The 22,124-nt window shown below is 39.6% G+C and overlaps 3 protein-coding genes across 3 annotated transcripts; 1 reads left to right on the top strand and 2 right to left on the bottom strand.

Annotated features, from left to right (window-relative positions):
• Positions 1–1,607: 1,607 nt before the first annotated feature.
• On the bottom strand, positions 1,608–3,324 carry LOC149822921 (peroxidase 70-like). The gene is made up of 3 exons (XM_089980175.1): positions 2,962–3,324; positions 2,644–2,838; positions 1,608–2,257 (listed from the first exon to the last, which is right to left on the bottom strand). The coding sequence occupies exons 1-2, from the start codon at positions 3,169–3,171 to the stop codon at positions 2,707–2,709; spliced, it is 342 nt and encodes a 113-aa protein (XP_089836301.1). The 5' UTR covers positions 3,172–3,324; the 3' UTR covers positions 1,608–2,257; positions 2,644–2,706.
• Positions 1,676–2,539, bottom strand: LOC149822922 (peroxidase-like). The gene is made up of 2 exons (XM_089980409.1): positions 2,360–2,539; positions 1,676–2,257 (listed from the first exon to the last, which is right to left on the bottom strand). Exons 1-2 carry the CDS (start codon positions 2,537–2,539, stop codon positions 1,676–1,678), a joined length of 762 nt encoding a protein of 253 aa, XP_089836535.1.
• An 11,171-nt stretch (positions 3,325–14,495) lies between the features above and the next one.
• LOC149822920 (Pentatricopeptide repeat (PPR-like) superfamily protein) lies at positions 14,496–17,238 on the top strand. Its single transcript, XM_089980408.1, has one exon. It carries the CDS (start codon positions 14,496–14,498, stop codon positions 16,398–16,400), a length of 1,905 nt encoding a protein of 634 aa, XP_089836534.1. The 3' UTR covers positions 16,401–17,238.
• The last annotated feature ends 4,886 nt before the right edge of the window (positions 17,239–22,124 follow it).

Raw genomic sequence — 22,124 nt, 5'->3', positions numbered from 1 at the left:
GCATGAGCTGCACTTAGGCCAAGGCTTAGCCTTGGTAAGTATAAAAAAAAAAAAAGGCTACCATGAAGGTAGAGATTGGATTAGCACAAAAAAATGGACAAAGAATTAAAATAGACAAAGAATTAGAAAAATGACAGAAAGGCATGAGAGGTGCACTTAGGCCAAGGACGATGGCAAAAGAGATGACAACCTTTCCAGTTTAAAACAAAAAGACATCAATTTTTATTTCTTAATATAAAGAGTTCAACATCCATGGAGTCACAGTTTGTTGAATAGGTGTTCTAAAACTTGACTAGGGAAGCTCTAAACAGTCATTTCTAGCCAAGAATTGGAAAGAAAAGCTAAGATTTGATTATGCTTAGTGGGTCTCTTATCCGAAAGGAGGACTAAGAGTAAAATTGATTAGATTTGAACATCAATGTCCAAGAACACATAGAATATTTTATCTTAAATGAAATAAGAGATCCATATTATCAAAAGAATTTTCAACATAAAAGATAGGTACAAAATTGATGATAATCATACATCTTCTCCCAAAAAATGCAAATGGTAAAGAATTGGCCCATTATGTCTACGCCAAATGAGAAATTGTTATTGCCAAAAGGACCAAAAAGAAAATCATAAGTTTGGCCAACTTTGTTTCAAGAAACATCCACCACTTAAAAAAAAAAATCTATATTCCATATTCTTCCAAACTGGGGCAACCTCAGCATTTTGAACTTAGGCGTTCTGTAAAAAATGCCCTTGCACAAAAAAATTGAACCCTGAGTCTTCATTGAATTGAAGAATTTTCCATCAAGCCCATGATTTTTAGAAATGCTCCCAACATATTTTAAGGGAAGCCTTGTGTTATCCGCAGTTCTGAGAAGTGCATTACCTGGTTATCCCATAATGGATAGGGTTTTCTTTATAAATACTGTAAATATTATAAATATTAAATTTTAAAATAAAAATTTTGAAAATTAAAAATTAAAAAAGAAAACAAAAAATAAATCAAAATAAAAGAACGATCAATAAAAATCTTCAAAATCATAAAAATTCTTTGATAAGCTTTCTGAAAATGCACCTTGTTTTACTTTGTTTCTCTATCATCTTTTATTTTCTTTTGAAAAGTTTTATCTTTTTACCCTGCAGTTTTTTTTCTTGGATAATCCAACGGAATCCCCCTCCCCCAATCACCCACATCACATTGGCTGGCTGGCCCTCGGTTGGTAAAACCTTATCCTTGTGATCTCTCTGTCTCACAGGAGAGTACACCCAGCTTCCAACTTGTGGCGAGGACATCACTAGTGTGTTTCGAACTTGTGACATTCCGCCAACTTGGTTATTCTTAGTAAAAGAATATAATACAACACTCACCCTATATCCGCCATTGACTTTTTAAGGCACTATGAAGAGCTAAATGCCAACTAACGGTGAATTTTGTCCAATTTTAGAAAGGAAAACAGAATGAAATTAAAAGACATGACCCCAGCCATTTTTTGCCACTTTGGACCAGTTCTAGAATTGGATATGCATTTCAATTTTAACATAAAGCACTTAAATTGGTGTCCAATCATGTCAAATTATATGATCAATTAACTTTATTATGTGAACATATGAGCACATTTTGATTAACTAGCATGAAATTTATTCAGGACAAGTATTACTGGCTAGCCTTGAGCATAATCAATTACTACAGCACATCAATAAGACTCTTTGGTTTAGCGTTCACTCTCCTGCAGTTGGTACGTATTTGGCCTCTGGTGCCTGTAAGAGGGGTTATGTTGCCCATGTTCACCATGGCAGCAGCAAAGTCTCTTCCGAAGGCCAACGGATTAAGGCTGTAGGTCAAAACTTGTGCATCAGCAGATCCACCATTGAAGAGCTCTTGGTCCGAGTGAAGGAGACCTCTCCTGAGCAGCAAGTTGAGGTAGTAGGCATTGTCGAAACGATTCGGAGTCGTGATATCGAAGGGGGCCGGGTTGTCGTCACCACCGGAGACAGGGCACTGTGATCGCCGGAGGGCAGCGAAGAGGGGTCCGATGTTGGTGTCGTTGTAGATCCGGTCCCTAAAAAACTGGCACCGTGCTTGGCCGATGGTGTGTGCACCGGACAAGGCCACCATGTTCTGCTGGTTCAACCCTTTTCGTTGGAAAGCCTCAACGAGTTCGGCAAGGCTGGAAGAAGGTCCAGGGAGGTCGGTGTTGGCTTGATCAAAGCTGGCTGTTGTGGAGTCTCTCCTTCCTAATGGTACATCCCAAGACAGCCCGCCAAGCTTTAACATTAAAAAAAAACAATGAAACATAAAAGCATTGAAAATTCAGTCGCAATTTGTATTGTGAATAATGATACGCTAATCTAAGAACCAAGTATCAACATCATCAAGAAGAAGAAGAGCCCAATAGGGTAGGCATAGTGGGGGTGGGGCCTTGGCTGTTAGACGGACAGTCAAGCTTGGATTCTCATGGGCGTTGCCTTTATGTGCAAGCCAATGTGTAGCATAGGCCTGCGGGGCAGGGGTGATCTTAGCCGCGGAGTTTTGCGCTCCCAGCACCATGACAGTAGGTAGGACAGGCTGAGCCAGCGTTACCAGATCTTGGGGTGAGGTTTTTTCCGGTTATAAATTCAAAAAAAGAAGAAGATGAAAGAGAAACAGCTCACCGCAACAACAGAGTCACGAGCAGCGACTGTGAGGATGTCAGCACATGACACAACGCCCGCGCCTCAAGCTCCATCAACAGCAGTTTTGATGCTGTCGATCACTTCGAATCCTCTCAGAGAGTTGACGTTTGGAAACGCTGTCTTCTCACCGGTGAAGGTTGGAGTGTCGTCCAACAGAACTGAAGCATCACAACCCTGTATTCATTCGGGCAACGAAGAACGCAAAGTTAAGGTGAGTTTGCTTTCAATTGATTTTTGGTTTTCCAGGAGGGTTATAAGCAGCCAGGTGAGTAAAGAGTGAAACCTTGTGAGTGTTACCTGAACGAAGCAATCATGGAAGTGAAGGCGGAGGAGGGAGGCACCCATGCGAGCCTCCTGCTGCAACGCCCTCACCACTCCAGCTCTGATGATGGACAGTGCGGTTGGGCAGACGGCGTCGTAGAAAGTGGGGCTCAACTGAGAGGAAGCGCTGGTTGCCAGTGCAACCAAGAGCACCAAGCTCATGCAATAACGGGAAACAGATGCCATGGGAGCTACCAAGCAACCAAACTCTCTGAGCTTTTGCTAAAAGAAAGGATTTGCTAGCTTCCCAGTGGGGTGATCGAGTCGAAGATATTGGTGTTGGTCCTCCTTATATAATGCTCCCACACCAACCAAAAGGAAGAGAAAACGTGTACGTCCTTATTCCGGCTCAGCATGCGAGAGACTTTTCCTTGTGCCTAACGCACGGATAAGGGACTCCTTAGAATTATCCAAAACTTTAGATGGGAGATTGTCATTGGACCACTGGAAGTAAGAGGATTGGGTATATTGCAGATCTTAGGCGGCTCACCAAATGTCTAGGAGGACACTATGGAAATTTCCTCGGTCTGGACATGTTTATGGAAATTAGAGGACACTAGGTGGAAAAGGGGGACAGGCATTTGGAAATGGGACACTAAATGAAGGTGTGATATTTTCCTTGGGGGCAGGGTAAGGGTTAAGGTAAATGACGGTGCTAAAACAATGTTTTGGTGGGACGTATGGCAAGGTGAGATCAGCCTCAGAGAGGAATTTCCAGCCCTGTTTCATCTTATTAAGGGAAGCAACAAATTGGTTTCCTCAATGTGGTATGGGCATGATGAAGGTTGGGAAATTGTTCTTAAAAGAAACCCAAATGACAATGCGTTTCATGAATGGTTTTCATTAATGCAGAAACTCGAACAAACCACATTAGTGCAAGGCCAAGACACCCTGCACTGGGGATATTCAGACAATGGTAACTTCAGTGTTTCATCTTGTTATAGATCCTTATGCCTTGAGGATGTTCAGTTGTCCCCAAACGGTTCTCTTTGGGCAGGAGGAATGCCACCAAGAGGATCATCCTTTGCCTGGTTAAGCTGCCTAGCAGGTGCTGTTAATGTGGCTTGTCTAAGGAGTCGGTTGATCATTTTATTCAAAGAATGCTATTTTATTAAAGAATTACTGAAGGCATCATGGTCACAGCTCACTCAATTCTGGGAACACGTCACAAATTTAAGGGATCTTCTCCTGGTAAATGAGCTGCAGTGCAGAGGTAACAAGTGGTTATTTGTTTGAAGTTGCTGACGGGTATGGCAGTAGAGGGGTTTGGCTTCAAATGATTGGAATAGTGTTCTGTGAGAAAAAAACGAATTGGAGACTTCTGCTATCTAAGTATCCTATGGGAGTTAAAATAAAGACATCTTAAGTTGCCTAAACAGGATCTCAGATGGGTGGGACTGGCCAGAATTGATGTATGATCTAATGAGACATTATATTGTATTTCCGATTAAGAATTGAATCCTCATCAATTCCTAGATTGCTTTAAATTTTCTTATCCTGATGAAAATAAAATCATTTTCTTCTCTCACAAAAAAAAATCTGAAAAAAAAAGGGTTTGATAGTGTTGCATCGTTGCAAGGTCTGTTGTGGCGTAGCAAAGAAGGGTCAAACATGACGTTCTGCCCCTTTGGGATGGGATTTTCTTATTTGCAAGCTGCGCATTTCTTCTTAAGCCACCTACCCCATGTAGACACTAACGTTTTTTTTAGCCTCATTTCTTGACTCCTCCATAGCTGGTGGTGTGATCTCTCATGAACACACAAAAATCAATAAAGATATATGACTCCCGTGTTTCGTGGACTAGGCAATGCTTCTTCGCACCATGTGTATGTCTCAAACTTTCTTTCGTGTTTGTGATCGTTTGTATGGTATGGCATTACGGTTAATGTTTGGAGCTTGGGGGGAAGTTGCAACCACACATGCGTAGGCCAAAACACACTCATTCTCTGCTTCATCACCGACTCCATCTAAGAATTAAGCATGGGTGTTGTTTTTATTTTGCTTTTCTGTTTTGGATCCGTACCAACTGGATCACAGACCATTTTCTTTTTAAAGAGCTGATTCAAACCAATGATGGAAAGCTTCTTAGATAGGTGGGAAGCTCGCTTCCCGAAAACTCGCTTCGAAAGTATGATACTTCTTGCCTTCGAAACTTGATAGGAATCTCGATTCTTTCACATTTCTCCTATATTTTTACACACACTTCATCTATTCTTCCTATATATTTTCTCAATCTACTTCTCATATTTTTTGTGTACTTCCTCTCACTCTTCTCGCTCACTTCCGTATGCTTTCTCTAAATTGGCAATCATTATTTTTAGATTTTGTTAACAATTTAATTCTTACACTCAAAAATTATAAAATTTAAGAATAGTCACTTTTATTTTAGTTTTTATTTGCATTCTATTTTGATTCTCATTCAATTCTTATATTGCTTTTTTTATTCCTCGCTTCCCGCTTCTTATACATTTTAAAATGCATCGCTCTCTCTTTTGCTTCGTGTATCGTTTCTCGCTTCCGCTTCCTAGTCTAACAACCTTAGTTCAAACTCGTGAAATAAGTTAAGCAAGCCAAGCATTGTAACATGTTTTTCAAGGAGTTGCTCATTTGGTGTTAAACCACCTACTCCATGTGGTTCACAATGTAACATGTTTTTCCCCCTTCTCCTTAGCCTCATTCGTTAACTCCTTAATCACCTAACTTTTGGCTCCTTCTTATGCACCCTCATTTCTCTAATTTGGTGTGTGATCTCTTTTCAACACACAAAAGTGAATGAAGATGTATGACTTCTTTCTTTTCTGGATGTAGGCATTAAGCCCAACCTATCTTGCATCCTTTCTTTAGTCTTTGTGATCTTTTGTATCGTATATTTGGAACTTGGGGTTGTAAAAACCAGGTACATGAGCCAATCTCTGCTTCATCCAAGAATGATGCATTCTTTTCTTTTTCTTGAAGGGACAGTATCAATTGTATCAAATGAACATTATTTTTAAAAAGCTCATGACATAGCTCAGCAAACCGAGCATGAGCAATGAGTGTTCGGCTCGATTTAGCTTGTATTTACTTATTACTTATTATTATTATTATTATTATATATATATATCATAGATTGTAAATGGTTTTCACTACAACAAAAATGCTAATTAGCGACAGAAATTTATGATAAAAAAAATCCATCACAATTTTGCGACGGATTAGCGAAAGAAAGATATTCACGGCTAAAATTTTGCTTATTTACGAAATTCACAACGGAAAATATTCTGTCAAAAATTTGTCGCTAATTAGTGACGGATTAGCGATGAAATTTATTTTGTCTTAATATTCGCTGCAACTTAGAGACGGATCAACGACAAAACTTTTTTGTCGCTACGTCATCACCAAGTAGTGACAACCTAGAGACAGAATTTGTCCGTCGTGAATTGGTCGCTAATTTCCTCGTAAATCCCTAATTTGAACCCCTTTTTTTATCTTTTTTGTTTCATCTCCGCCGACCGTCGCCCGCCGTGTTTCGTCTCCGCCGCCCTTCGCCCCCCAACCTATCGCCTGTCGTCTGACACCCTTCGTGCGACACCCGATGGCAGTCGCTCGACACCCGCCGACCTCCCCCTTCGGCTCAGGTAACCTCCTGACTCCCTTGTCTCTTTCCTTTTTTTGGTGGCCATTTCCTTTTTCGCCAAGGAGGGGCCGAGTCTCTTTGTCTTATGGGATGCGAGGGAGGGGCTTCGCCCCCTTCCTATGCTTTTTTCGCCAAAGAGGAGTCGAGCCCTATGTTTGTTTGTTTGTTTGTTTTGCCAGGGAGGGGCTGAGCCCCCTCTTTGTCTCACTATCTTACGGGATGCGAGGGAGGGGCTTGACCCCCTCCACTATTTATTTATTTATTTATTTTGCCAGGGAGGGGTCGAGCCCCCTCTCTGTCTCTCTATCTTACGAGAGGAGAGGGAGGGGATAAGCCCCCTCCCTTTTTTTTGCCAGGGAGGGGCCGAGCCCCCTCTTTATCTTACGGGGTGTGAGGGAGGGACTCAGACCCCTTCCTATTTCCTTTTTTGCCAGGTAGGAGTCGAGCCTTTTGTATATTTGTGTTTCACAGGTACGTTGCTAAGTTAGTTGCGCGATGCTTAGTGCTAAGCAGCGCATGTGGCTAAAAATACAGTGCAAAAAGAAATAAGAAAAAAATACAAAGGCAAAAGCAATTCAAATCAGGTAAATACCTGTGGTGAGTAAGTGATGCAAGCGCATCACATGTTATTTAATTTATTGAATACAAAACTTTTCTATTCACACACTCACTTAGTTGTGGATATCTAAGACAGATTTGATGGAGTTTGAAGGTCATGCTGAGCATGATTTTAATGTATGAGAATAGAAATGTTCTTATTTTTTTAGTACAGATTTCATGCTAAGCATGGTAGTAGTTAGCGAGATATTGGAATGTGTTTGCTGCAAGTACATGTTTGACATTATTTTGATATGAATGATTTGAATGTATTGCATTGTTTGATGTGTCTGTATCCATGCTTGCATGAAGTTATTTTTGAGTTGATTATGCCTTCCATGTGAAATTGTATCATGAAAACATGCTTCAAATGAATGTATCATTTTATGGAATATGATTTCATATTTCTAAATATCCTTGTGATGTGTATAAATAATTCTCGAGCTAGTGAAATACATCTTATAATACATACCGCTATTTGATATGAATAATTTGAATGTATTGAAATGTATTGCAATAATTTGAAGGTATTGTAATGTTTGAATGTATTGTATAAAGTTATTTTCGATTTGATTATGTATCTTCGATAGGTATAGAGTTATGATTTGAATGTATTGTAACGTGTTTGAATTATTTGAATGTATTGCAATATTTGAATGTCTTGCATGAAGTTTTTTTTTTTATTTGATTATGTATCCATGAAGATATAGAGTTGTGTAACTGATCAAATTGTATTGAAGTTAAGGATAAGTTATCCATGATTAACAAGTGATGTCATATCTTATATTTTAATGTATTGTAATATTTAATATGAATTATTTGAATTTATTGAAATATATTGCAATGATTTGAGTGATTTGAAGGTATTGCAATGTTTGAATGTATTACATAATATTTTTTATTTGTTAGAATATGATTCATGGAGGTCACAATCATCGAGCACCCAGTGGTAGCCAGTCTGAGCCTTCATCTTTACGGGCTACTTCGATAGGTATATCATTTAAATAATTGTATACTTGATTAGTTTAAATGTGCATTACTTTCATAAAGTTAGCACACATAAATATGAAACACATTAGTTATGATAAACGATTGCATACCATTGAATGAGGACATTAATCTGTCCAACACCTCCGTCGGGTACTCTTTCCATTGCACTACCGGTCCTCGAAGATGATGCAGTAATGACATCATAATTTCTCGTATTACTTATTGTTGCTCAAACCTCGCACTGCACATGAATTTATACACATTAACAATCGACTGTAGATATACACTATTTATAAGATAAGTATTGGACAAGTGACAATGAAATACTTATGGTCGACTATCGATATACACTGTTTGAATTACTCGTCGTTTGTCACACTGAAAAACTCTACATTCGGCGTTGTCTCATGATGTGTATGAGTAGCTGGTGTAGGTGGGTCATGTGTAGGCAAAACATCACCTACAGAATAATGAGTAGGAGAAAGAGGCGAGGCTAGTATGGTAGAAGGTAGTTGTCAATCGATTTGTTGACATGCTGGACAATATGAAGACTGCAGTAAAAAAAAACAACTGGTGGGATAGATGATCCACTGTAGTGGAAGGGCCATGGGCCTTCTACTATTCGGAGAGATTATTGAGAGAGCATGTGCAACAAGTGAGCGAGCAATGAATTTCGAAACCGCTAAGCAAAGGCTGCATAAAACTGAGCAAAGATGCCCGATGCCCATCTACACGCAGGTGGATCTAGGGCTTTTGGGAGCCACCAGAAGAAAATGGTAACTCATCAATATATATATATATATATATATATATATATATATATATATATATATATATATATATATATATTATCAAATTTGTAAGTATTTCTGTAAACTTATTAATCGATTTTTTTTATCATTTAACATTACAGGAAGCAGAAAAATGAGACATTGTGCCTTACAAGGATGTGTTTGTTGAAACACATAAACGTAAGAGCACGAGAGATTTTGTATCAGAGAAGGCAAGAGCGACATCGATATGTATTTATTGTATTAATAAACATTATAATATACAAGTTACTATGAATTATGTTATTATAAACATTATAATTCATACTTATTAATTCATATTCTAATCATTATTTTGCAGGATTCATATGAGCAGCAAATAGTACAACGATATGGTGATGATTCCACTCAGCATTTGCCTTCTGATCCTGCAGCATGGGTGACTACAACTGGTAAACCCAAAATGGGTCGTGTGTTCGGGTTTGGGAGTAACATGAACACCACAGCCTCCTGCAACCATGGCTCTCAAAGTTCTCTTGTCAGCATCAACTCCCAACGTCTAATTGACCCTGCTATGTCTTGGGATGGTGTCTGTGAACGTCTTGAGGACAAAATGCAGTATTTTTGAGTTTACTTCCATCTGACATTAGAGTACGGCCAAAACAAGTTTTTGGCTTTTAAAATATCTTGTTTAAAAAGTAGGGCTCACTTAGAGAGCATTTTTGTTCTTTTGAATTGTTAAATTTAGTTTTGAGCCTAAAAATAATTTATAGTCAAGGATTGTTAGCTTTCAAACTCCATAAAATGTTTCTCAAATAGATTTATAAAACTCGAGATATCACCATTTTTTTTGCATCATGCGAGAATGGTTCAATTCCATTCATGTTCTTAACCCAAACAAGATCCAGGTTCGTATGGATTTGTGCCAGCATGACCTACTGGCACATACCCATATGGATCGGGTTTGGGCGGACCAAACCCAATTTGGCCTTAATCTAGATCCATTTGGATATGTGTTAGTGTCTCACTGGTAGGGGTGTCAACGGGTCGAGTTTGGTTAGGAACTAGGTGGAATCTATGGGCATAATCAAGTCCAGAATAAACAGACAGTGTAGAAAGCTCCGCTTGTAACTCAGAAGCAAAAGAATTGTAACCCTCATTGGACCAAGGATCGAAAGTTTTTTACCACCGAGGTGGTATCCCATGTGGTAAGTGGAGTCCTGTTACAAGATGAAGGCCCAGGTTCGAATCCCACTGCCACATGGAGCTTAAGAGATATCTGGTAGGTGTCTGCCTAACCCCAGCTTGCCTTTCAAAAAAAAAAAGGATCTACGAATTGTGTCAAAAGTCAAAGCAAGAATTCTCAAAATGCCAACAATTCCAAACCCACTTTTGATGAAAGAAAATGATCTCATTCAGTTTTTTCAACTTTCAACATGCTACAGAGCACAACACCTAGTTGTGTGTTGTGTATAGTCTCGAAGCATATCATCCAATATCACCTAGACAAAGAAGAGCTAGTGTAGACCGATGGTATCCAACCCTCCACTTCCAACCAAGATCTTTGTATCTACAAGATCCTTTCCCAGAACACCAGAACAAAGTCAACAACCTATAAATTGTTGAGCAAATCCAAAATTAGCATGTTTGTCCTCCAAATCCAATCAAAACCACCTCTTCTCAATAATTCCCAATCCCCATGTCTTCCCAAGAGTTGCCCATCCAAGATGATTTCCTTTTCCTAGAAAATCTCTTTTTCCAAAGAAAATCTTGATGAACCATTTCAATCTTCCATCAATAAAAGTTGTCTGCCAAAACCAAATAGAAACCTCACCATTTTTCGAGGCCTTTCCCAATTTCAAATTCTTACCAAAGTAAAGGTTGACCCAATCCTATGAGTTTCTGTCATAAAAATAGGTTTCAACCCTCAACCTATAATTTTCTGGTATGAGAGTCCCAGCATGCCTGTTAGCCAAAAAAGCAGAAGCCATAGAGTCAGGGCATGAATAAGAAAAAGCAGAGTGCATCATGGAAAAGAAATAGCTCAAGATCTGTGATTTGGAGTGCATAAGAAATAATAAAAGATGAACTTAAAATAAGAAAGAATGAAGAACGAGGAATTGAAAAGAAAAAATCATTTTCATGTTCAATCAGTTGCTTATGATGGAAGAGGAATCTCTCGAAAAGACCTTGTTGTTGGACCCCTTGAGTCTAGGGACCCAAGAAAATCAAACACTGCAGAGTGGGATTGGGCTTGAATCATCACCAACATATTCAGGGGATGAAACCATTCTTGAAAATTCCTCATTGCATGATCTTGCATATTATTTTCCTTTTGATCCAAGGAGAATTGGATCATCATTCCCCAAGTCCAGGTAGGAGAATGAAAACAAAACTTGGGGCTTGTAAATATTCAAATTCAAAACACTAAAAATTAAAAAGTCAATCAAATTTGAAAAATCATGAGAAGTAATAAAATTCAATAACATTTGGAAAAAAATCACTAAAAAATAGAAAATCTGAAAAAAAATGATGCTTCCAAAAGTTTCAGTTTACTCAAAGATTTTAAATAAAAAAAATCTTTTAGCATTAAATCATGTTTTAAAATATTTTTCAAAACCTTGTTATCCTCAAAGGAATAAGCAATTTTTTGCTCAAAACCTTGTTTCAATTTGTCTACCATTTTCATAGTTGAGAAGTCCATGATTGATAAGTCTTGCCTAAATTAATTTTCTAACATAGTTCTTTCATGAATTTGGAAACAAATTTCAAACTAGGGACGTGGACAACCTTTGTAAAATTTCAAAAAGAAAAAGAATCTCAAATTTCATAAAAGATGTCATATTCTATTATTTTTAAAATAATGATTTTTTTTAATCCTACCAATTGTACTTAAAATTCAAATAAAAATAATTTTATTGGAATAAGAAAACTCTCAGTGAGGTAGAGAGATTTACCTAATTTGGACTAATTCAAAACAAGTAATAATGGCTTAGTGGGTCTGAGTCAAGCTTTTAGATATCGGTGTAAGACCACTAAGGAACCATGTTGGTGACCAACTCTATATGTCTAAGAAATAAAAACATTGAAATCTTAGAAGGCCTATTCTTGAAAGCATTGTGTGCAAGAAAATAAAATAAAAAATTTGTGAGAGAAAGAGTGAAAAAGAAGAGAAAAAAAAAGTCATGCATAAAAGAAAATCACATGAATGCATAGAGCTCTAAAAAAGTTGAAGCATGAGGTGCACTTAGGCCAAGGCTTAGCCTTGGTAAGTTTCAAAAAAAAAAAGTCTACCATGAAGGTAGAGATTGGATTAGCACACAAAATGGACAAAGGATTAGAAAAATGACAGAAAGGCATAAGAGGTGCACTTAGGCCAAGGACGATGGCAAAAGAGATGACAACCTTTCGAGTTTAAAACAAAAAGACATCATTTTTTATTTCTTAATATAAAGAGTTGAACATCCATGGAGTCCTAGTTTGTTGAATAGGTCTTCTAAAACTTGATTAGGGCAGCACTAAACAGTCATTTCTAGCCAAGAATTGGAAAGAAAAGCTAAGATTTGATTATGCTTAGTGGGTCTCTTATCCATAGTAATTCCTGAAAGGAGGATTAAGAATAAAATTTATTAGATTCGAACATCAATGTCCAAGAACACATGTGCGATCCATATTATCAAAAGAATTTTCAACATAAAAGATAGCGACAAAATTGATGATAATCGTACATCTTCTCCCAAAAAATGCAAATGGTAAAGAATTGGTCCGTTATGTCTACCCCAAATAAGAAATTGTTATTGCCAAAAAGGACCAAAAAGAAAATCATAAGTTTGGCCTACTTTGTTTCAAGAAACATCCATCATTTAAAATAAAAAATAAAATATATATTCCATATTCTTCTAAACTGGGGCAACCTCAGCATTTTGGACTTAAGCATTCTCTAAAAAATGCCCTTGCACAAAATTTTTGAACCCTGAGCCTTCATTGAATGGAAGAATTTTCCATCAAGCCCATGATTTTTAGAAATGCTCCCAACATATTCTAAGGGAAGCCTTGTGTTATCCGCAGTGAGAAGTGCATTACCTTGTTATCCCACAACGGATAGGGTTTTCTTTATAAATATTGTAAATATTATAAATATTAATTTTTAAAATAAATAAATGAAAAATAAAAATAAAAAACAAAATATAAATCAAAAATCAAAATAAAAGAACGATCAATAAAAAACTTCAAAATAGTAAAAATTCTTGATAAGTTTTCTTTGATCAATTGCAAACATATCAAGGACAAAAACAATGGAAAGTCATGAAAATTCCATATAAATCTAAAATCTTAAAAAATCCCATAAAATCATCATGAAAAATTAATAAAAATTAGAAAAAAAAAACATTAAAGAACACAAACAAGAATAAAATCTTCTTGAAAACAATTTGAGCCTTCAAATAACATACCTTTGCCTCTACTCTTCTGAGAAAGCCTCATCATTTCGATGAGCATATGTTTTTTCGGGATATCCATCTTGGACAAGATTGTTGAATTGAAATTAGAGCAAAAAACACTCAGCTTTGGCATAAAATGAATCAGTTAAAATTGGGGTGCCTAGATCAGACATGAAGCAAAGTTGGTCACAATTGTTGTCAACAGGTTTATTAGTACATTGAAAAAAGGTTTGTTTCTATACAAACCCGGTTTGAATGAAATCTCATGTGTTAGATGTAATGAATCTTTTACAAACTGGAATATACACATTATTGGAATTCACGGTGAAGGTGGGATAGACAAGACAACCATTGCCATGAATGATCTTTTATAATGAAATATTTTGACATTTTGACAGGGTTAGCTTCATTTCAAACAGCTGGAAAAGGTCAAAGTAGCCCAACAGACTTGCCTCTCTGTAAACTCAATTCATTTAGGATGTTTGCTTACGCCATGTTAAGGAAGGAACTGGCTTGATCAAAGAGAGAATGGGAAGTTTGAATGTTCTACTTGTCCTTGATGATGGTTCTGATGTAAGCCAGCTTGAAGCAGTGGTTGTCAAACGAGAACCTGCATTACTGAAAGAATGGTTCTGAAGAGGTAGTAGAACCATTGTGACAACAAGGGATGAGGGACTAGACTCGAGGGGTTTGGCTTAGTGGGATGGGGCCTAGACTGTTAGATCGGACAGGCTAGGTTCAAATCTCATGGGTGTCATCCCTCTCTAAGTAAGCTGAAGCTTGGCGACTCCATGAAATCAAAGAGTTTTATGTTGATATGGACAGAGATGGTTAGTAAGTCAGTGCGGATGGTGATCAATCACTTCAATTGTTCAGCCATGCTCTTACGAGTGACTCAACCTCCTGTAGAATACAGTGAGTTATCTAGAAAGGTATTGTTATCAATGTTCATATAGGCGTCACACTTTCTCCTTTAAAAATTGCCCGTCTATGTGTACGTGGCGAAATTCAGTCAAGGGCTTGATTTTTAGGAGAAAAACATTCATTCTCACCCTATCAGTAGTGAGCGTTTCATGTCCGTCCCTGCAGGGGGGGTTGATGAAGGTGGTGGCGCTCAGACTCCGCCGTTACATCACCACCTTCGTCTCCGAGACCAAAGCAATCGAGCACCCTTCATCATCATCTCTAGCGACCCAAATTCTTGGTCTGTGCAAAGATGGTCTCCTCCCCGAAGCCATCGACGCGCTCAACTCGGTGGTCGACCCTCGCCGTCTCGGCGTCCGACCCGTCGTCTACGCCTCTCTCCTGCAGGCATGCGCCAGAACCAACTCCCTCCGAACCGGCGCTACCCTTCACTCCCTCTGCATCAAATCCGGCCTCGACTCCGACCGCTTCGTCGGCAACAGCCTCCTCTCCTTGTACTTCAAGTCCAGCGACGTCACAGAAACCCGACGCATCTTCGACCATCTAACGATCAAGGACGTCGTTTCATGGACGTCGATGATCTCCAGCTATTCCAAGATGGGAAGGCACCGAGATGCTCTAGAATTGTTTGATTCGATGCAGCGGAGCGGTGTCCAGCCCAATGAATTCTCTCTGTCGATCGCAATCAAGATTTGTTCTGAGATGGGTGATGCCAGATTAGGTAGATTCTTCCATGGGTTAGTGATAGATCGAGGGTTCGATGATAATTGTGTTATCAATAGCGCGCTTGTCGATATGTATGGAAAATGCGGGTGTTTGGAGGATGCGCGAAAAGTGTTTGATGAAATGCCTCACAGAGATGCGGTTTGTTGGACGTCGATGATTGCCGCATTTGTGCAGAAGGAGAGGTACAGAGAAGCGTTGGAGTGGTTCTTGCTGATGCAGAATGACGGTGGGGATTCTGCCGTTGATGGGTTTGCTTTTGGCACTGCACTTACGGCTTGTGGGAATTTGGGACTGGTGAGGCTGGGAAGGCAGCTGCATTCGAGGTTGGTTGTGGCTGTGATCGAAGTGAATGCTGTGATCGGAAGCGCCCTTGTCGATATGTATGGGAAATGCGGGGATGTTTCGATTGCGCGTTTTGTGTTTGATAGAATGCGGCAGAGGAACATGGTGACTTGGTGTTGTATGCTTTGTGGGTATTGTGAAAATGGCCATGGTGAATCCGTTTTGGAGTTGTTTAGGGAGATGCAAAGAGTTGGGATGGGGAGGGACCACTATAGCTATGGGACTGTCCTCAGGGCCTGTGCAGGTCTGCAGGCATTGAAGCAAGGGAAAGAGATCCATGGCCGGTTTCTTAGAACTGGTGGAGAACGTGGAAATGTTGTTGTTGAGTCTGCGCTTGTTGATATGTATTCTGAATGTGGAAGTGTACAAGTTGCACACCGTGTTTTCAAGAGGTGTCCTGTGAGAAATATGATAGTTTGGAACACGATGATCAGTGGTCTAGCACAGAATGGCAGAGGCAGGGAAGCTCTAGAAGTATATGATCAGATGGTTCAGGACGGAATGCGGCCGGATTACATCACATTTGTCGGCGTGCTGTTTGCATGTAGTCATTCTGGTTTAGTTGAAGAAGGAAGAAGGCATTTCAAGTCCATGGTTAAGAGTCATGGAATCAATCCAGGAATAGAGCATCATGCTTGCATGGTGGACCTTCTTGGCCGTGCGGGAGTGTTAGAAGAAGCAGAACATCTGATACAGAACTCAAAATTCGCAAATGATTTCTCTTTATGGTCAGCTTTACTGGGCTCATGTGCTGCTCATTCAAACTTGAATCTAGCAGAACGTGTCGCGACCAGGATGATGGAAGTAAAACCGGCAGACCATCTGACCTATATTCTTCTAGCAAATTTGTACTCTGCTGTCGGCCGATGGCATGATGCAGAAAGGATGAGGAGTTTGATGAAAGATAGAGGGATTAGGAAGACACCAGGAAAGAGTTGGATTGAAATTAAGAGGAGCTTGGCTCCGTATCCAACCTCTGATATGACTAATGAGAGAATGACATCCCTATGATCTGAAAATTGAAGCCAGCATTGGCCATTTTGCATATGTGCAAACTGAGGCCGTTGTGAGAATTTGCGTTGGACCTCTGACAGCAATCACAGCGTCAGTTGGGTGTGGTGGTGGTGGTGGTGGTGCCATACAGAGTTGGCCATCACTTGGTTGTGGTGGGACTCTGGGAATCCCATTCCTTATCTCATGTTCAAACCCACTGTGGGTGTCTCCTGTGCTCAAGCTGAGCTTGTATGATGGCGACCATAGCTCGGCAGAGACATCCAATGCAGCATGTCTTCCGACTCGACATTGGTTTCTTCATGCAATAAACCGAGAAAAATGGAACCAGAAAATATGTTTTAGAAGGAGCTAGTGATGCGGAGACTATAAAATCTTAAGCCCTTTCCTTCCCACTGCGTAGCGCCTATGACTTTGTTCTGGTAAAACAACAGCCAATAGTGCAAAAGCGTAGCATTGAGAGAGGACAGGTTGCAATGAGCTCCTGTGGTTTGTGCCTGAAGTAGGGCTGGTAAACGAGTGAAAAATGAACCGAGCTTGGGCTGTTCAACTGTGAACCTTAGCTCGAAGGTGTGCTGCAACAAGCTTGTGTTATTCAAACTGGGTAGATCAAGTTCATGGCCACCCGAGTTGAGCCCATGATTTTGACGATCTGAACTAGATTTAGCAGAGTTGGAGCTGGGATTATTTAAGGAAATGTGCATATTTTTTATATTGATGGAGAACTTCACCACCTCTTTAGGAGATAAGAGCCTCAACCTGCTGTTCTACACCGTTGTGTGTGTGTTTTAACAAGGCTAGCCAAGCCAAGGCAAGCATCCCCTGTTCATGCTGGACGTAGATAATCTTGCATTTATGGAAGTTCATGTCTGTTGTACATGCTGCTTTTACAGATGGGCAATGTTGGTGCAGCTTCTATGTTTTTTTTTTCATGAGGAACGGGCAAACCACCACTAGGATCAGAGACCTAGTCGTGCTGGCTAAGCCTGATGTACTTATGGTCACTATCCCTACGGTGTAAACCCGTGGCACACCCCTTTCCCCTTGGGAGTCGCCTTGGTTAGGCACAAGCAAGGGGCATAATACCTTTACCCATTCTTATATGCAACGGGTTGACGTCCGTGAGAATGGAACACTGACCACTCGTCTAGTAACCAAGGCCCCCTTCCACCATGCCAAACCTCCTGGTGCTCATCTGATATGAACCTCGCCATGGGTTTGCTGCAAGAAAGGATTGTAAATAGCTAAGGGGGTGAATGGGATCCACATAAGCAAATAAAAAGGGGTTCATAGTTGGTCTTGGGTTCATATCGGGTTGGATATGGATAGTTGTATTTTGTATCCATGAACTAGCTTCTTTTGTAAGGTTATATAAATCATGAGCCTCTTCTAATTCAATCATCCATCTAATAAGAAATTCTCTTTTTTTATCCTTTCTTTAAGAATTGACCCTAGTAATAGAGATTTGGAGGCCCTCTCCTCCTTGAATTGGGTATCATCATGTTGCTTTGCCATTGATTAATGCAAACAATGTGAAACTCTCTCTCTCTCTCTCTACAAGTAATTGAAAATTGCAAGTCAACCTAATTGAGTCTACATCAAGTAGATCTGAACTGGATATTGAGTAAAATATTTATTCATTCAAAATACATTTAAGTTTGCACTCATGCTTCTAAATTTTTATTTTATCTTAAATACAACTAAATGAACAATTTTAGATCCAATCTATTTGGATAGATCGAACCCAACTTTAGATAGGGCTTAAATCTCCTACCCGTTATAGCATGCATAAAAGGTAAATGACATACCAAGTCGCACGCCAATACGTTAATTAAAAATAAATATCATAAACTCATATATAAGCTTCTAACCAACTAATATGATTCATTTTCATACATGACTTACTTTCGGAAATGAATTATTTTTTCAAATGTACCTTAATAAAAATAAATAAACACATAAAAGAAAAGATGGATATGCTAGCTGCAAACAATGGCTGTTCATTTCTTCGCAATATATAAAAAAAAAAAATAGGTGGAACCGTGGAAGGGGATGCACATGGAATTGTCCAGGGGGCGTTTGTTACACTGGGGAGGAAAGCGTCTTTCTCCCGGAAGCCTACCTTTCGGGTGAAAGTCATTCCCCAAAGGGGTGGTGCGACCTTGCTTTCGTGTGAAAACAGGGCCACAATTATTTTCACGATTGCCCTCAGGCCCTTTGGTACTTCTGCGTTTTGTTTCACCTTAAAGCAGTAAAGTGACCCACAACCACCGTAAAGTTAGGGGTGTCAATGGGTCGGGTTTACCCAGACTCGACCCGAACCAAACCATATAGGGTTCGGATATGATGATAAATAATAAGACCCAGGTTTGGACCCAAAGGTCCAATTAATACATGGACCAGGGTATAATTTGTGAAATTTTATATCAGACCTGGACCTGATGACCAGAGTTCTGATTAAGACCCACAATTTTTCAATGTAAAAATATGATTTACCAGGTATGACCCGGGTCTGGTTCATGTAGTTCTTATATGGTCCGGGTATGTTTTTTTTTATAGTGGACCCAATTAAACTGAGGTCCAAACCCGATACCATACCCGAAAATTGAGTCCAAGTCTGGTACCACTTGGGTCCGAACCAAACCTGACCGGTTGGCACCCCTACCTAAAGTGTGAGCCCCTTTCCCACCTTTTGGCATCAAACACACACACCCAGGTGTGCCGCTTCGCGGCAACGATATCAATGCTTCATAATGCACCAACGTTTCACAACTTTAAAAAATCTTGATTTTTATCTAAAAAACATGATCTAAGATGCACGTCCACCAAACCCCAACTTGCCACTCCGAAAAAAAAAGATATGATTTGCAGAGGGTTAAATTGGGTGAGAGAGATGCTCTTGATCTCAATGCAATAGGCCACAACAACTACTTAGGAGGTGTTTGATTGGGTGTCCTGTCCTGTCGCAGATAGCACACACTTTTTTTTTTTAACAGTGTATACACTCTTCTGTCTCATGTTTCAAGGGGGAAGCAGCGTAGGACAACAAAACGTGTCCCCTTTGAGAAGCCGGATAACGTGTCCCACCCATTGACTATTCCCACATTTGTGTGTGGGCCCCACACAGTGGGCATCCTGTCGAATCAAGCAACCCTTTAGAGAGTGTTTGACTCCTTGTCTTGGTTAGGACAGAACATCTTACCCAGGATAGACAGGACAGTTGTCCTGTTCAGGACACACTGTCCAAGTTTGTCCGGGGTAGGGTTCTTTTTTTAAAGTGTATCGTTCCCACCATTTCAGGGGCATCGGTACAATAAAAGGGTGTGCTGCATGTCTGCAGTTTGATTGCTGGTATGCAGTGACCCATGCAAAACCAATTGCACCCTAGGGAACATTATCCAACTTTTATGTGTAACCATGCATGCCATGAGCACCACTAGCTGGCCCAAACGGGTTGTGGAGTCTAACCTTAATGCTTCACTTGGGACCATAGTTGCATAGAAACCATATTTTGCCTTATGTATCCTGTTTCCGCATACCAGTACCTTACGCTGGGTACCAAACTAGTTTAAAAAGTATTGAAACCAGTTTCAGAAACACCAAAAAACTTGTTTTTATATGCATATGAAACTCGTCTCTAAGAACATAAGAAATCATTTTTTTATATAAATGAAACCAGTACCAAACTTAAGAATATAAAAAACTTATTTCTTATATAAGACAAACCAAAACCAAATTTGGTTTCATCTATGGTGGCAATAATTGTATCCCTCTCAAACAAGGTAACACATGGGATAATAGGACCTCTAGTGCCCCCTCTTATACCTTTCTAATACAAAAAATGATCATACTGACAAAAATCATAAATTTTGAAATCTATGTTTAAATTCACAAATTGTTTGCTTTAAAAGGACTTTTCTACCCTTTACACAAACATTTTTTTTTTAGATATTTAAACTTCCTCTCACAAATGAAAATATGCAAATTTCTTTCAAAATATGTGAATTTTTTTCTTAAATTTGTGATTCTTTTTAAATATATGAATTTTCTCTAAATACGAGAATATGTGAATTTTCTAAAAAATATATGAATTTTCTTTTAAATATATGATTTTCCTCTTATATGTGAATTTTCTTCTAAATATTTGATTTTTTTCAAATTTTATGAAATTTTTCTTAAATATATGATATTCATCTTAAAAACACAACAAAGTATAACATATAAATATGCACCCGTGAATGTCCTTCTGACTATGCCCTTTATGTAATTTTAATAAAAATAGGTTTGTATATTTTGGAGACCTTTGCAAACTTATAATTGCGAATATTGTAATGTATTTGTGAATGACATGACATGTCAGGTAAAAGGCCTGCTAACTGGTATTTGCAAAAGTACTCCTAAAAGTAAAAAACCTTTAGTGGTGCCTCAAAAGCAACGATAAAGCCTTTAACAATGCATTCTAACATGCGCGAGTCCATTGACATATGGTCAGGTGAGTGGTAGGCATCTCTCTCTCTCTCTCTCTCTCTCTCTCTCTCTCTCTCTCTCTCTCTCTCTCTCTATCTATCTATCTATCTATCTATCTATCTATCTATCTGTCTTGGTCGCGGATGCTGGGCGTATCTCGTTCATCAACACCACTTCTCCTTCGGTCGAGGGGTTATCTCCTCCTGGGTGGGGTGGTCTCCCTATTAGGAGACGTCGTCGACCTTCGCTATCTCCATCCGGCGAGTCTGGGGTCTCTCCTAGGCGGTCTGTGAGGATCCGCACTCCTCGGGTATTTCCGGACTTTCAGTTATGAAGATCTTGTGTTGGAATATTCGAGGACTGAATTGCCCCACCAAACGTCTTTTCCTGGCGAGTTGGATCCATCAAGAAAAGTCCGATCTTATTGCTCTTTGTGAAACGAAGATGGCAGATATCTCGAGCTTCGTCGTCTCCGAAATCTGGCGTGGTGCAGATTCCTTCTTCAAGCCTGCGACTCAATATGCGGGAGGCATCCTCATCTTCGGGAAGCATTCTCTAGCCTTTCAACAGGTGGACGAAGGTACGTTTTCCATATCCATCACTCTTCCCTTACCTACTCAGACTATTTCAGTTGTGGTCACTATGGTGTATGGTCCCCACCGTCAAAGCCGTCGGGAGGAGTTTTGGTTGGACTTAAATAGGGTAATTGCTTCATTCGGGGATCATCATATTATCATGGGAGATTTCAACTGCCTTATGTCTCCTATCGATTCTAGCTTTCCGGTTAATTTCTCGGCTTCAATGAGGGGCTTCCAAAATTTTATTCAGATGAACCGGTTGTACCACGTTCCCCATGTTGGTGAAGCTTTCTCATGGTCCAATCGACGATCTACTCCGTGCTTTCGTCTGCTAGACAGGGTGCTCGTTTCGTCAGAGCTGCTGAGTTCTATTAATGACATCTCTTGTTGTCTTCTGCCACCATCTGTCTCAGACCATAGTCAGATTGTTATCCGATGGGGTCAAGGCTTCACCGGAGATAGATCCTTTAGATTTGAGCAATGGTGGCTTAAGGAGGCGGGCTTCGAGTTGTTAGTCCATCAATCTTGGAGTAGACCTTGTTTTGTTGTCCGGGCGGCTACAAGATGCATGGTTAAGCTTTTTCGTCTATCCCGCGATATCAAATCTTGGCTTATCTCCAATAGAATAAGTAAATTCCAAAATCTGGGGGATTGGGAGCGAGAGCTGGCTTCTATCAAT

Source organism: Nuphar pumila, chromosome 11, assembly GCF_984573655.1.
Source record: "Nuphar pumila chromosome 11, dmNupPumi1.hap1.1, whole genome shotgun sequence".
In the NCBI taxonomy this organism is placed as follows: Eukaryota; Viridiplantae; Streptophyta; class Magnoliopsida; order Nymphaeales; family Nymphaeaceae; genus Nuphar; species Nuphar pumila.
This window is presented reverse-complemented; position numbering and strand designations above follow the sequence as displayed.